The 16,664-nt window shown below is 40.1% G+C and overlaps 1 protein-coding gene across 1 annotated transcript; it reads right to left on the bottom strand.

Annotated features, from left to right (window-relative positions):
- Positions 1-577: 577 nt before the first annotated feature.
- On the bottom strand, positions 578-14,964 carry SPATA4 (spermatogenesis associated 4). The gene is given in 8 exon segments (XM_059156106.1): positions 578-712; positions 934-1,922; positions 1,925-1,957; positions 5,633-5,749; positions 12,941-13,161; positions 13,272-13,390; positions 13,758-13,887; positions 14,720-14,964. Coding segments are annotated over 7 exon segments (909 nt in total). The 5' UTR covers positions 14,938-14,964; the 3' UTR covers positions 578-712; positions 934-1,851.
- Positions 14,965-16,664: the final 1,700 nt, after the last annotated feature.

Raw genomic sequence — 16,664 nt, 5'->3', positions numbered from 1 at the left:
TGACTACAATAAACCCTAAACTAATGAATACTAACAGTGTATCCAGAGCCTTCCGTTCGTGATAAGGGTTCTGTGGATTGGAAACTCCTAGAGGAGGCGCTCTAGCTCCTAGAAAAGCTCCTTGCTTCCTTCTGCCACAGATCCCTGGTGAAGCAAATGGCCTTCCTCAGATATGCCTGTAGTGTTGGCCTCTCAATACAACTCCTCTTCAGGAAGCTCTTGAAGCTGCCGCTTTGCCTTTGCCTGCTACCTTCATGTTCTCACGCACTCTGAAGTGAAACTTGTAAGACAACCTCATCTTTCCACAGCTCTCCAAAGGCCCTGCAGGAGTCCTGGGAACTTATCATAGTTAGGCCATGAGTGATTAGCTTTTTCAGGAGATTGAACATATGGTCAAGAGAAGAAAAAAGAAACTTTTAAAATGACTGTTTATCCAAATCTAATCCTTCTCTCTGGATCTTTTCCCCTGCCAAGGATCAGAAGACTTGTTCCTATAACCCTTATATTTTATGGGTTGAAAGTTATTCTCCTAATCTTCTACTTTAGATTTGTCCCATTAGAACGCAAGATTCACAGATAAATAACCTATAGCTGGTAAGATATGCATTTAAAGTGTACCCTTTACCTCAGATAAAACTGGTTTCTAAACACGCTCCCAAGAAGTAATCCTATTTCATTGGGGCTCTCTTTACTTCCTTTTACTAAATATCACCTGCGGGGCGCCTGGGTGGCTCAGTGGGTTACGCCGCTGCCTTCGGCTCAGGTCATGATCTCAGGGTCCTGGGATCGAGTCCCACATCGGGCTCTCTGCTCGGCAGGGAGCCTGCTTCCTCCTCTCTCTCTCTGCCTGCCTCTCTGCCTACTTGTGGTCTCTCTCTGTCAAATAAATAAATAAAATCTTAAAAAATAAATAAATAAATAAATAAATATCACCTGCCCCAAAATGTGAAATTAAACTGGGAAGTCTCTGGAGATAGAAATTCTAATAAAGCCAAGCCTTCGGAAATGCAGAACCACTGACAAGAGTTTAGCTGGAAATTGACAGGCACGTCATGGGATTCTGCATTCGAAACACTCCTGTTGGAAGTCGCCAAGGAGACTGTTAATGAGATAGCATAAAGGCATGAATAATTCCCATTGAAGAAAAATAACGTCTGCATGTGAATATAAAATTATAAGAATGTATGCAATATCATTGTTCTTTCAAGATAGCAGCTCTCTTTGGTTTCCTTCTACTGAAATTATGGGGAGTGGAAGCAACCAGTAGGAAATGTTTAATTGACCTGGATGATTTGCTAAACACCAGAACCAAATTCCAAGTGAAGCACAATTTTCCTTTCCCACCACTCACTATCAAAAGGGACACCTATTTTTTAAAAATGTTTCAGGCCAGGCTATTTATGAGGGTGAACAAGGTTCTCTGCGGGCCGGTGTGTAATAAGCACCATTCAGGATGAAGCCGCTTATAAATGCACGTGATGTGTGAATATATATCAGGCAAAGTAGTAGCTCTTTTCATTTCTAATGAGGAAAATGTATTACAAAGTAGACTCACCATTCCTACAGGATTTATGAGAAATGACTTACTCGTCATGGTGAATTATGTTAAACTGTACCTTTAAAATTATTCTTGCTCATTCTGTGTTATTTGATTTTGTATTTTTAACAGTAACCACACGGGTGTTTAATAAATGGTTGTTGAATTGAAAACGCATGTTCTTCAGCCCAATTATGGATGAGATACCACTTTAATTTACTAATGTATCCAAGACTAGGTAATTCTATCCCCTTAGTGTGGCAGGAGATGGTGGCATCGCTTCTTCAACGTCATTAGATGGGTACTTCTCAAGCTTACTTTTCCTCGTTTCTGATAGATTTCCTGGCAGATTCAAAAGAACATCTTCCAGCTTGCTTCACACACGTTTCTTAAGTGGATTGCCACCAGCACCTGTATTTCCTGGAATATTTAAATAAACAACATTAAAATCAGTTTGTGGTTATTAGATATTTGCACAACGATCAGTGTTTCTAACACGTGACACATGCAGAATGCTGGGCAGCAGGCTGAGCGCAGGTTCGTCCAAATGCCTGGTAAACAGAATATTTAAAGCATGCGTGAGAGTAGCCATAAATTAAAAAATCTGAATGTCACCCACTTCCAAAAGTCATGAGCCACGCCTAAAATAGCCAGGGCTGATTTGGGTGTATCTGACACCGAATATGCCTGTTATTTTTGGACATTGCTTCTGAAAGCAGCTGAGGCAATGGTGCCATGATTTTCACAGTGCCGAGGTTTGGCAGACGCACGGAGTTCATCGTTGAGTTTCTGGAACTTGGCGCTGAAGCCTCCAAGCTGCTCAGACTCAGTTTGAACGAGAGGAGCCAGTGACACCTAAGAAATCTGCCCCCCTCAACCCCCCACTGGTCTCATATTTGCTAGATGTGAGGTTTAGGAAAACACATGGAAGAATTTAAGTGTTAAACAAAACAAAACAAAACAAAAAAAGCAATGACCAATCTAACAATTTTCACCACCTCTCAGATCATTAGAAGCTTCTCAGATGAATGGCCTGTGGTTTCAGTGTCGTGTGCACACAATCTGCGACGGTAAAGTGGGGCCCAGTTCCTGTGGTCTAGTTCTGCTTCTCCTTCCACCGACTTTCAAATTCTGTGCGCTGACCTGAGCTTACCACCCTACTCTTTTCTGAGAAACAACTGAAAAGGAGGAGAGTGGGGAGACGGGGTAGCCCACAGGAGAGGGGAATGATGGGCATGAAGGGGGGCACGTGATGTGGGGGGAACTGGGTGTTCTATGCAACTAGTGAACCACTGAACACCACTCCAAAAACGAACGATGTACTATATGCTGGCTAATTGAATTTAAATGTAAAAAAGAAACAAATGGAATCCCTTGAACGAATTTGGGAAGAAAATAAAGTTGAGCAAAACAGCTCTCATCCGTATAATTACCAAAGTCTGTTCGATTTGCTCATTACTTTCCGTTCTGCCTAGATTAAGAGAATCCAGGTATCTGGAATAGGACTGAGAGACGTAAAAAGACAAAAGCCCGTTTCTTCTCATCCTGATCTGCCCTGAAAACCCCCATAGGCCCATCATCTAGTTTAAAAGGATAGAAAAAGACCACCGAAGTGAGAGGGACTCAGAAAAAGAGAGCACAGAGCATAAAATGGGGGAAAAGTTATTCATAGCGGCTCAGACATGATTCAAATTGTAAAAGCAAGAGTCCACTCTACTAGGGGGTTCTGATCTGAAATAATGATAGCATTATTGTTCCAAAAAGTCCTATGTGACCTTGAAGTTTTTCTGAAAAGAGAACAGAAATGAGGAATGCTCTTTAGCAATTCAAGTCCCGGGAGGCATCATTTTCTCAAATACGGACCCTTTGCATCTGTTTCTCACACTGGAAGGAAGCCCTGCTGCAACTCTGTCCTGCCATTTCTCTGCAGGTCTCAAGCAAGTGGTCCTGTGCTTCCCCAGCCCCACTCAGGTCCAAGCAGCTGGAGGGGTTCACGAGCAAGTGAACCCAAAGCGCCCCGTGCAGGCTACCCCCCCGACCCCACACCGACTGGGCCTCAGCCTGCCGGGGCTTCCACTGCAGGCCTCCCTATGGGCAGGAGGTTGAGACAGGGTGAAGGAGAGGCTGTGGGCCCAGAATCTGAGGGTGAAACTATGGATACATTTTTTTTTTTTTCATAGAAACATCATTAACTCACTCTGTTGGGTTCTGTCGTGCTGAGTTCCATGCCTCGGGCATGGAGTTGGAGGTTTTCAGGGCCTGGCCTAATGTCTAGAAGTTAAATGCGCCCCGAGAAACAGTAGCTCTAGCGGGCCGTTAGCTAGAGAGTGACATGTGATCAAATAGAGCTTGGAAAACACTCGATTGGCACCTCTGCTCTTTAATATTTACAATGACATTAGCATATAAAAGGCTCTGTGAAATCCTAAGTTGAAAGGAAGGAATCTGTTGACATGCTTTTCCAGACCTTATGTAAATAAAGACCTTTTTTTCTCCATGAAATCCCTTAGCATGGTAGAAAGCATCCCCTGTAGCAGATGTCCCCAAATATCTTCCATCAAAGGCCTGACAGCCAGTATTTCAGACTTCGTGGTAGGTTTTGTCAGATAAAAGATGGACCCTCAGTTAAATCTGAATTTCAGATAAACTGAATAATTTTTTTTAATATAATTTTTTATTTTTTATAAACATGTATTTTTATCCCCAGTGGTACAGGTCTGTGAATCACCAGGTTTACACACTTCACAGCACTCACCAAAGCACATACCCTCCCCAATGTCCATAATACCACCCCCTTCTCCCAAACCCCCTCCCCCCGGCAACCCTCAGTTTGTTTTGTGAGATTAAGAGTCACTTATGGTTTGTCTCCCTCCCAATCCCATCTTCTTTCATTTATTCTTCTCGTACCCACTTGAGCCCCCATGTTGCAACACCACTTCCTCATATCAGGGAGATCATATGATAGTTGTCTTTCTCCGCCTGACTTATTTCGCTAAGCATGATACGCTCTAGTTCCATCCATGTTGTCGCAAATGGCAAGATTTCATTTCTTTGGATGGCTGCATAGTATTCCATTGTGTATATATACCACATCTTCTTGATCCATTCATCTGTTGATGGACATCTAGGTTCTTTCCATAGTTTGGCTATTGTGGACATTGCTGCTATAAACATTCGAGTACACGTGCCCCTTTGGATCACTACGTTTGTATCTTTAGGGTAAATACCCAATAGTGCAATTGCTGGGTCATAGGGCAGTTCTATTTTCAACATTTTGAGGAACCTCCATGCTGTTTTCCAGAGAGGTTGCACCAGCTTGCATTCCCACCAACTAAACTGAATAATTTTTAATAAATATATGTCCTCAACATGTCCCCAGAATTATTAGTTGTATTGGTTCTGTCTTTCTGTATTCGCTAAGTCTAGAAACTTCTTTGTGGGCAATGCCAGCCCGTGACTGGGCTGTGACTTGGCTCTGCTGTTGGGCGAAATGTGCCGCAGACAAGGCATAAAGAACAGGCGTGGCCAGCTTCCAATACAACGTTATTTATGGACGTGGAAATTTGAATTTTATATAATGTTCTTGTGTCAGGAAATATCACTTTTCTTTTGGTATTTTTTTTTTCAGCCACAGAAGAATGTGAAAGCCATCCTTAACTTGCAGGCTGTGTAAAAACAGGCAGGATACTGACTTGGGCCTGTGGGCAGTGGTTTGCCATGCTGTCAATGCTTTCTGAACTACCAGAGTTTAAACAAGTGGCTTCTCATGATACAACCGCTGGGGAAATTAAGGCATGCATGTGTCCTTTGCTGCCTTGAGACGATCCGTCACCCCTGCTAGAGAACTGAGCTTTGAGCTCTGCTGATGAGCCCTGCCTGTTCCAGACTCACCTGTCTCTCAGAAATCATAGCAGAAATGATGGTGCTTAGGAGACCCCGGGGCCCTCCCATCCATCAAAAGCATAGCAGCCTAGCAACCCTACGCACAGTGGTAGACTGAAGGCCTAGACCGACGTTTTAACTACTTTTTGAAATGTAAAGGAACAAAGTAGAAACCGTCATTTAATTGGTTACAAGTTAAAAATAACAACTCACGTAAAACAGGAGCAACGCCTTCCCTCGAAATCATGGCCTTGTGCTTGCACCCAGAGACTTGGGGAGGAAGACGACTGAGAGTAAGTTCTCCCACTGTTGGTTTGACCTCAAACCATTCTAGAAAATATGAGTACAGAAACTCTTGGTTAGAAATTCACTACAGCCATGGCCAAAATAAGACACCACAGTTTACAAATTGGGCAAATTCTTTAGACGCCTCTTTAATCATCGTCCTAAGAGTGGTGTGGAGAGGGAGGTTATTAGACCTTTCCCCACATTGTCCACACCTATGAGCCACAAAATAGTTGCTTTAAAGACAATATATTTGTTTTCCTATTGGCTTCTTAATAAGTTTTTTTTAATAATATGTATACAGAAAAGTGGTCAAATCATGTGTTTGCAGTCTATCAAATTTTTGGAATGAATACACCTGGGGTGTATTATTAGTACAAATCCTCTGCTTATCCCTCCCATACAGCACCCTAAAAAGAGAACACTGTATTGACTTCTGTCATAACAGGTGAGATGATATTTTTATATTTCATATAACAAAATCATACAGGATTTATTTCATTTTTCAAAACTGTTTATACTATAAAAAGAGTGACTTAAAACTACTTCTATGTTTCCTACATTTCTCATTAAATCCATAACTATCACACTTGGGCATTAATTTCCCTGTGCTTCTAAAGATCACTTACCCCTCCTCTGTAGCCCTCAGCCTTCACTGAGGCTTGAAGAAGAGTCTAAGGTAATTTCTACTCATCAGTCAGACCCTGTTGGTGCTCTATACAGCTCTGGTCAGTAAAATTCTCAGACCTATAATTATCATAGTTAATTACTTTGAGCTTAAAATCAGGAGTCTCAAAAATCAAGACTTGTGAGAATAGAATATTGTTCAAGAATCTGAAGGGTTGAAGTGGTCCATAGCTAAAGAGAAATTGGTCAGAGAAAGACAAGAGAGATAGAGGTTAGCTTTGCACAAAGAGGGACATTCAAAGAGAAAAGTAAATAGTTGTGCTTTGCTCTAGAAATCCCAACTAGAGCCAATGAGAAGCAAAAATGGTGAGATCGACTAAAGGTAAGCAAATGTTAGGTATAAAGAATAATTGTATCTGATTTGTCGTATTAAAAAAATAACTTGACAAATAAAATGCTGAAGAGTGGTAGGGGGCTGGCCAGGAGCCATGAGTGTCATAGTGTTTTAGGGTCCTTAGAGAAAGTAAAGATATTAATTTCAGATTAGGATAAATTTACATGTAAAAATGTTTAGGGCGGCACTAAAAAGAGTAGAAATTTAAAATTTAACAAATTAGTAGGGATCAGGTGTGGGGGGAGTCTTTAAAAAAAATTTAATCTGAAAGAAAAGACAGGTGAGACAAAAACAAGTAACAGAAAAAGAAAGCAAAGACCATGAAATAATATGATAGATGTGAATGCAAATGTAACAGTAGGCAGTTCTACTGAATTCATAACATTTAAAGTCACAGTCAATGAAATAACAAAGATCCATGCAACAGAACACTTCAAAGATGAATTGCAAGACTTGCTTTAGCAAGTGTCAGCACTTACTGTAAAGCAATAGTAACTAAGACTGTGGTGTTGCAGTCGCACAGGGGTAGACAAGACCAGCAAGTGACCAGAAACAGGCCATATATATATAAAGAAACCGGAAACATTTGAGACATGAGGGTGTTATGAACCAGTGAGAAAAGAACAAGATTGTTCAAGAAATGGTCTGCAACAGAACTTGTTCTCCATTTCATTTGCAGACAAATTCAGATCTTAAGAGACTAACCCCTTACCAGATCTATGCTTCGCAAACATTTTTTTTTTTCATTTTATAGGTTCCTTTTTCACTCTTGTTTTCTTTTTTATGTGGAAGCCTTTTTGATAGAATCCCATGTTTGTTTTGCTTTTGTTTCTTGTGCTTCAGATGTCATCTCCAAAAAATCATCGCCAATGCCAGTGTTAAGCAAGTTTTTTCCTGTGTACTCTTCTAGTTGTTTTGTGGCTTCGGATCTTGTGTTTAAGACCTGTTCTGGTCTTGTGCTGGGGTGTGAGGTAAGGGTCCAACCTCATTCTTCCTACAAGTGCATATCCAATTTTCTCAGCATGATTTGTTGAGATTATCTTTTCCCCATTGTGTGTTCTTGGCATCCTTATTGAAGATCAAGTGTCTGTAAATGCATGGATGTATTTCTGGACTTGCCATTTTGTTTCATTGGTCCATATGTTTTTATGTTAGTATCTTACTATTTTAATTACTATAGCTTTGTATTACAGTGTGAAATCAGGAAACGTGATGCCTCCAGCTTTGTTCTTCTTTCTCAAATTGCTTTTGGCTTTTTGGGTTCTTTTTTGTTTCCATAGGAATTCAGGATTGTTTTTTCTATTTCTGTAAAGACTACCATTGAAATTTTGCAAGCTTGCTTTGAATCTATAGATCGATTTGGTAGTATAGACATTTTAACAAGATTAATTCTTCTAATCCATGAACATGGGATGTCTTTCCATTTATCTCTCTTCTTTTATTTTCTTCATCAATGTTTTATAATTTGTAATGTATAACTATGTAAAATGTAATATCCAAAACATATAAGGACTCATAAAATTCAATAGTGGACAAAACAAATAACCCAACTAAAAACTGGGTAAAGGACCTGAGTAGACATTTCTCAAAATAAGGAATACAGGAGCACTGCCTGTCTTGGTTAGTGGAGTGTGTGACTCCCGATCTTGGGGTTATGAGTTTGAGCCCCATGTTGAGTGTAGATCGTACTTAAAAAATACATTCTTTTGGGGCACCTGGGTGGCTCAGTGGGTTAAAGCTTCTACCTTCAGCTCGGGTCATGATCCCAGGGTCCTGGAATCAAGCCCCGCATCCGGCTCTCTGCTTGCCGGGGAGCCTGCTTCACCCCCACACCCACGCTCTGCCTGCTTCTGCCTACTTATGATCTCTGTCAAATAAATAAATAAAATCTTTTTTAAAAATACAGTCTTTTAAAAAACAAGATATACAAATGGCCAACAGATATTTAAAGAGGTACTCAACATCACTAATCATGATCAGTAATCAGGGAGATGCAGTCAAAACCACAGTAACATATCATCATACACCTGTTAGAATCACTATTATCAAAAAATACAAAATATAAAAAGTGTTGGTGAGAATTAGAAGAAAAGAGAACCCTTCTACACTGTTGGCAGAATGTAAATTTGTACAGCCATTATGGAAAATAGTATGAAGACCCAAAATTAAAAATAGAAATACTGTATGATCCAACAATACCATTTTTGGGTATATATCCAAAGGAAATGAAATCAGTATTTCAGAGAGGTATCTGTACCATGTTCATTGCAACATTATTCATAGTAGCCAAAGATATGGAAATGTCCAAAATGCATGAATGTATAAAGAAAACGCGGTATGAATGTGTATACAGACACACACACACACACACAAAATGGAATATTAATCAGCCTTTATGCTAAACGGAATAAGCCAAACATGGAAAAGCAAATACTGCATGATTTCACTTCTAGGTGGACTCAAAAATAGAGTCATAGGAGCAGAGAGTAGAATGGTAACATCCAGGAATTGGGGGGAAGGGGACCTGGGGAGAAGCTGGTCAAAGGTATGCAAGATGGGTAAATTCTGCAGGTCAAATATACAGCATAGTGAGTACAGTTAATAGTGTATCGTGTACTTGAAATTTCCTAAAGTGTTGATCCTAAGCATACTCACCATACCAAGCAAACAAAGAGAAAAAGAAAAAAGAAGGAAACAAAGAAAAAAAGAAAAAAGAAGAAAACAAAGAAACAAAAAAAATGACAATCATGTGAGATGATGGATATGTTTGATTGAAGTGATTATACAAGTATATGTACATCAAAACATGAAGTTGTATACCTTAAATATATATACTTTCTATTTGTCAATTATAACTCAATAAAGTTGAAAAAAATCTTAAAAGTGAAAGGCTAATATAGCAACAATTTTATAGATATGTCTCCTGAGGCAAGGGAAATAAAAATAAACTATTGGGACTGCATAAAAATAAAAAGTTTCTGCACAGTGAAGGAAACAATCAATAAAACTAAAAGGCAATCTGTGGAATGGGAGAAGATATTTGCAAATGACATATGTGATAAATGGTCAGTATCCAAAAAATATAAAGAACTTATACAACCCAACACCCCCCAAAAAAATCCAATTTAAAAATAGGCAGAAGACATAAACAGACATTTCTTCAAAGAAGACATCCAGATGGTCAACAGATACACGAAAAGATGCTCAACATCACTCATCATCAGGGAAATGCAAATCAAAATTACAATGAGATACCACTTCATACCTGTCAGAATCACTAAAATCAACAACACAAGAAAGAAGTGTTGGTGACCATGTGGAGAAAAAGACACCCTCAATGCCTGTCGGTGGGAAATCAAACTCATGCAGCCACTGCGGAAAACAATATGGAGCTTCCTTAAAAACAGAACCACCCAACAATCCAGTAATCATGCTATTGTGTATTTACCAGAAGAATACAAAAACACTAATTCAAAGAGATTAATATACTTCTGTGTTTATTGCAGCATTATTTACTCTAGCTAAACTATGGAAGCAGCCCAGGTGTCCATTGATAAATGAATAAAGAAGAGGTAGTATGTGTGTGTACGTAAATAATGGAATTTTACTCAACCGTAGAAATGAATGAAATCTTGCCATTTACAACAATGTAGATGGAGCTAGAGAGTACAATGCCAAGCCAAATAGATCAGGGAAAGACAAATACCGTATGATTTCCCTCACATGTGGACTTTGAGAAACAAAACAAATGAGCAAAGGAAAAAATGGAGCAGCAAACCAATAAACAGACTGTTAACTCTGGAGAACAAACTCAAGGTTACCAGAGGCAGGTGGATGGGGGGGATGGGCGCAGTAGGTGATGGGGATGAAGGTGTGCACTTGTGATGAGCACTGGGCGACACGTGGAGGTGTTGAATGACTATATTGTACACCTGAAACGAAGACAACACTGTATGCTAACTTTACTGGAATTGAAAATTTAAAAAAAAGAAAAGGGAAAAGCTAAATAAACTTCAGGAAATTTAAATTATAGGAGAATTTTTTTTTTTTTATAACCCCATGATGCCAACAGTATTAACCATGAAGTTTGTATTTTTCATTTCTGCCGTAACAAATTTCCATAAATTTGGTGACTTATAAACAACAGCCATTTTTATCTCAGAGTATAGAAATCTGAGAGCTCCTTTTTAGAGTCTCACCGGGCTGAAGTCAAGGTGTTGGCAGGGCGGCATTCCTTCTGGAAGCCCTGGGGATGAATCCTCTCTCATGCTTATTCGGGTTTTTGGCAGAATGTGATTCCTCTCATCTCAAGATTCAAAGTCGCTATCTGGTTGCTGGCTGTCCCCGAGGTTGTTCTTCACTCGTTGAGGCCACGCCCCTACCTTCCTGTGGTCTCTGCATGGCTCCAGCAACAAGAGAAGGTTGAAGCCCTCTCACACTTCAGATCACTCCTATTTCCTCTTCTGCCTCATCGCTCAATTCCACTTGGAGAAAGATCTCTGCTTTTAAGTGCTCCTGGGATTAGACTGGACCCACTGAGTAACCCAGCATTAACTCCCTACTTCAAGGTCTGCAGCTTCTGCAAAGCCTCTTTTGCCCTGTTATGCTACATATTCACAGGTGCCGGGTCCTCGGGCATGAACAAGAATGGGAACCCCATTCTGCCTACTACAAAGATGGGTACAATCTAAATTAAGAAATAAACATGAATGAAATTAAGAAGAACATAAATTGTGTACATGAACTGTTTTTTGTTTTTTGTTTTTTTAACATCAAGGATATTATAAACAAAGGTGACACAACAGTGGTCACTCTCAGAGGGAACTATGGAGAATCCAGTCAGAAGGACACCGGCAGACTGTGAAGGTATTGATAACGTGTCACGTCATAGAGCATAAAGGAGGGATACAGAAATGTTTAACCATTGTCGTCTTTAAATTGTACATACACATTATATGCATGCATATAGGATGAAAGTCACAGCAAAATTTCAATGTTTAAGAGACATACACAAGAATATGAACATAAAATTCCACAACAGGATTAATAACCTCAATTCTTTCTCTACTTACAAATTCATGAGTGGAACCAGAAGTGAGAGCAAATCAAGGAAGAGAAACAAAAAATGACAGGCAATGGCAGATGAACAAAGTAACGGAGAACGAAATGCAATATACCCAACTCACAGTTAAGGTGAAGTGAAAGTTACTGCTCCTCTTTCCTTCCAGGGACTAGAGAGAAAATGGCTCTTCAGAAAATTGGGGTTCAAAAGAGAGGAATCCTAATGACTACAGCTACCTTATTCCTTAATGGTTTGGATGCCACGGTCACAATGAAGTCACTACATGCTGGAATCAAGGACTAAAAAATTCCAGGACTTCCGGGACACGAGTGGTGTTAGAAAAGAAAGAGAGAGAGAGAGAAAGATAAAGTTTACTTGCCATCTATTGGGACTCTGATGGCAAATGCTCTGGATGCTTTGAGAATATTTCAGTGATACCTGTGGAAGGTTGCCGAGGATTACCCCAATCTGCCTTGCCTTACCCTACCCAATCTACGCATGGAAGCTACTACAGAAAGCATAACACTGACCATATGATAAAGAGCATCTAGAGTGAATCATGGTAGTCAGGCTTTTCCTGTAGTACTTATATCCTGATGAAGTCTTAAATATTCTCATCTTCTTTAGTAACTAATTTTATAATAATAAAATTATTATTTCAAGACACTATATGAACTTATTTCCCACAAAATTTTATGTGAACACTTTCACTAACATTTTTCTTCAAAGTATTAATATACTAGGTTAAGCTATGCTTGCATTAGAAAAATTATTACATAGGGGCGCCTGGGTGGCTCAGTAGGTTAAAGCCTCTGCCTTTGGCTCAGGTCATGATCTCAGGGTCCTGGGATCAGCCCGGCATTGGGTTCTCTGCTCAGCAGGGAGCCTGCTTCCCCCTTCTCTCTCTGCCTGCCTCTCTGCCTACTTGTGATCCCTGTCAAATAAATAAAATCTTAAAAAAAAGAAAAATTACATAAACCACTCCAATGATAATAAATCATTCCACTGCTAGCATAAAGTAGCTATTTTCCCTTTAAGCCAGCGACAGCAAAAGTGGAAATGAGACAGACAACAACCAGCTTTTCTTTCATCTGTACTCAAGTATAGCTTCATTAAGTTGGGAAGAACTCAACTATTTCCAAGGAAAACTTACTTGGATTCAATTTTCTGCTCAATTTTCTTTGCAACATTTGTAAAAGCAAGAGGAACTCTACTTTCAGTTCATTGCTGAGTATGTTGGGATTGCTTATCATTTCGGATAACCTGATGTTATTTTTAATTGACTTTGAAGCTGTAGACCGAGGAACCAGGGGCAAATGCATCTGGTAACTATAGTCCGTGAAATTTACGAGGTCATCCTGGATGCTTTTAATTCTGGAAACAAAAAATGAAGAACTGTTGACAAGCCACATTTTCGTAACGAGACTGATATTATCAAATTTTCATCTTAAACTGTATTGCTAGAAAAATTCCAAATGACTTACTCTTGATGTGTTAACAAGGTATAAACCTCTTGGATCAGGATTTCAGGTACTCCAGCTTTGCAATGAATTGTTCCATGGATTAGCTCCTTAGATAATTTAAATTTTTTTCTTGCCAGGAACTTTAATAGTAGAAAGAAAGTATTTTCATTATCAGAAGTTCTATACAAATCTCCAATTACAATGAATTCACTTTAATCCCCCTTTTGTCTCTTAACTAATTTTTTTGTGTTTAACATGTTAATTATTAAAAATTATTACTCTTCAGCAAGAAAACCAATTATTCTGTTCCATTCCAATTTGAAATGAGTATGCTCAGTTTCATAAGTGACACTTGACAAACTTTAATAACATTATTTTTGATTACAGAGAGATGAGCAGCCAACTCCAACACACAACCACAGCCACACATTGTAGAATCTGAGAGGTCAGGAGCACACCTTTAAAGACACAAAATTCTTAACAAAGTGCGAGTGACTGCGAACTTACCTGCTCCAACAGTGCCCAGTTATTCAACTTGACTTTCAAAGAAGTTCCATTTTCAAAGGATGACAATTTAAGGTCCCAGGGATAATATATAGTGAATATTTCTGCAATCAGGAAACCATTTGAAAAATCCCTGATCCATAAGATAGCATTAAGGAAATGAAATAAAATGTAGTTACTTAAACAGTTGTAGTATTTTATAATCAATTAACACCGATTAAATGAATATTCCATACTGATGGGAAATAACTTATAAAATTACATTTTTGGATCAGTGCTCTGGGGAAGATTTGCTATGGAATAGAGTTTTGATAAGGTTAGATACACACCAGAGGCTTTGGCGTCCTTTTTATGAACCCATACTGTTAGTCTGTATTGAATCTGCCTTTTAACAAGATCCCTAGGTGATTCCTAGGCACATTGAAAATCTCAGGCACGTCTTTATTAAGAAATATTGAAATTAGTAAACCAGAGTCCTTGACTGCAAAAAATGTGATCGTCTTCCCGTTTGTGTTAGTTAGTTCGCATTCCCAGAGCAGATATGAGCTGCCTGTTAGGTGTGGGGTGGCTGACTGAAGGAGACAGACGCCATCCGGAGGGGAAACTGATCCCCTCGGGTGTTAGTTGATGTCCAGCGTCTCTAAAGAAAGAGGCTTGACTGTCGAAATGTTTTTGTGGACACCGAGGCGCTCTACATTAGCCCAAGTCTGAACTGTGATGATTGACTGAACGGGTAAATGGGAGGATGCGTCCTCGTGTGTGGTGTAGACCCGCTCCCCAGAGCAGCGGGTGTATTTGTGCGGGTGTGCGCTGAGCAGGCAGGGGTCTGGCTCGGAAACCTAGACTGGGCGGAGCAGGCAAGCTGAGTGGGGCGGCCCCTGAGCGGCGGCGGGGCAGGAGGGGCAAGGGGGTCGTCCGTGGGTCCCCGGGATGCTCAGGCCAGTGTAGGCGGCTCGCTCCTGCACCTGTTGACGTTCCTGGGGAAGAAAGTGAGATCCAGGCCCTGCAGCCAGCGCAGAACCGACCGAGACAGGCGGGAGCTCTTCGGTGGATGAGGATAGACCAGACATTTCTGAGGCTTCCCTCGGGTGGGAGCAGCTGGCTGTAGCGAAAATGACTGTGACTTGGGCAGGGCTGCCGCCGGCTGTATCAAAACCCCTCGTCCCAGGCCGGCGGCAGCCATGTCGCTTTCTGAGTTGCTATGGCAGCACCCGCGGCGGGGCGGGGCCTGCGGGGGCGGAGCCTCAGCGAGGCCGAGGGAACTTGGGGGTGGGGCGGGGCCTCGGTGCTGTTGGGCGGGGACTGTGGGTGGGCGGGGCTTCAGTGGGGTAGGCGGGGGCCAAGGGGGTCCCCCAGTTTGGGGAGCTAACGCTTGGGAATGGGGAACATGATCCCTGGCCTCACTGGGTGGACGCTTTCAATTTTGGCTGTGGTTAGACTCACTTCTAACCAACTTGGAACTACCACCCAAACCCCTTGATTGCCCTTATGAATTTACTTTTTTTAAACATTGTGGTTTCAGCCCACAAGATAGGCCTGAAAAAGACCTATTTTCAGTCAAGCATTTTGAGGAGGATGTGAAAAGCCGGTCGGTTTTTGTTCAGAAATTGTCAGTGATAGGGTATTTGCTCCAAAACGCCAAAGAAAAAGTTTTTGGAATTAAAATGAACGATGTCTAACGTTTACAGATTTAACATGCTTCCTTAGTTATGACATTCATAAAAATTACATAATCAAAATTATTAAAAAATAATTTGTAAGTTTTCACATTTCACAAAGATGCCCTCGTATATATGATTCTTTCTTTCAGCAATTATTTGAGTCCCTAGTATGTGCCAGGCACTGACCTAGTCATCTGGGATTTATCAGTGAACAATGCATAAAAAAAAGAAAAATGATTGCAGAGCCAACATCATCAGTTATAAATTAAATATTTATATAACAGATTAAAATCCTTTAAAGTTTTTGCAAAAAATAAAAAGTCACTTAATGTGGCATATTGATATGTATTATTATATTATTATTATATATTATATTATATATAATAATATAATATATAAGATATTATATTATTTATAATATAGTATTATTATACAAGATAAAATATGGGTTAGATCTTGGTAGTGGAAGTCTATGATATTTTGCTGAATGTTTACTCATAAACACATTTATTAATGAATCTGTATATGGTTTAAAAAAAAATAAGAAAGGAGCACCTGGGTGGCTCAGTTGGTTGAGCAACTGCCTTCAGCTCAGGTCATGATCCTGGAGTCCCAGGATCAAGTCCCACATCAGGCCCTCTGCTCATCAGGGAGCCGGCTCCTCCCTCTGCCCCTTGCCCCTTTCATGCTCGCTCTCTCTCTCTCAAATAAATAAAAATCTTAAAAAAAAAAAATAAGAAAGTGTTTTCTTCTTTCCCAATGAAGTTTTCCTTTAAGGTTCATTCATTCAGTGAAATTTTTTTTTTTTTTTTGAGGATCCCTTCTGTGCTATGTTATGCATTAGATCTTCATGATCCAATACTGTAGCCACGAGCCGCCTGTGGCGATTTAGATATAAATTTAAATAAAATAAGATGAGTAACACTGGCTACATTTCAACTGTTTAATACCAACATGTGGCCAGTGGCTGTGTTGTAGAGTGCAGCTACCCTGTCATTGCGGGAGGTTCCATTAGACAGCTGTGTGCTGGATTATTTATAGAAGGTACACAGATATAAATATCAGTAAAAAGATCATGTACACTGGAAAGCTCTGCCACGATAAAAATATGTTAGTATCAGGGAGGAAGCAAACAATTTGGCCTGAGGGACTCTAGGAGTCCTTTTGGAGAAAGTGACCTTAGATTTGGATCTTGTAAGGCAGTATCTTAGATTATTTATGACAGAGGTTTTGGAGGTCCAGGTCTACT

Source organism: Mustela lutreola, chromosome 18 (assembly GCF_030435805.1).
Source record: "Mustela lutreola isolate mMusLut2 chromosome 18, mMusLut2.pri, whole genome shotgun sequence".
Lineage (NCBI taxonomy): Eukaryota > Metazoa > Chordata > Mammalia > Carnivora > Mustelidae > Mustela > Mustela lutreola.
This window is presented reverse-complemented; position numbering and strand designations above follow the sequence as displayed.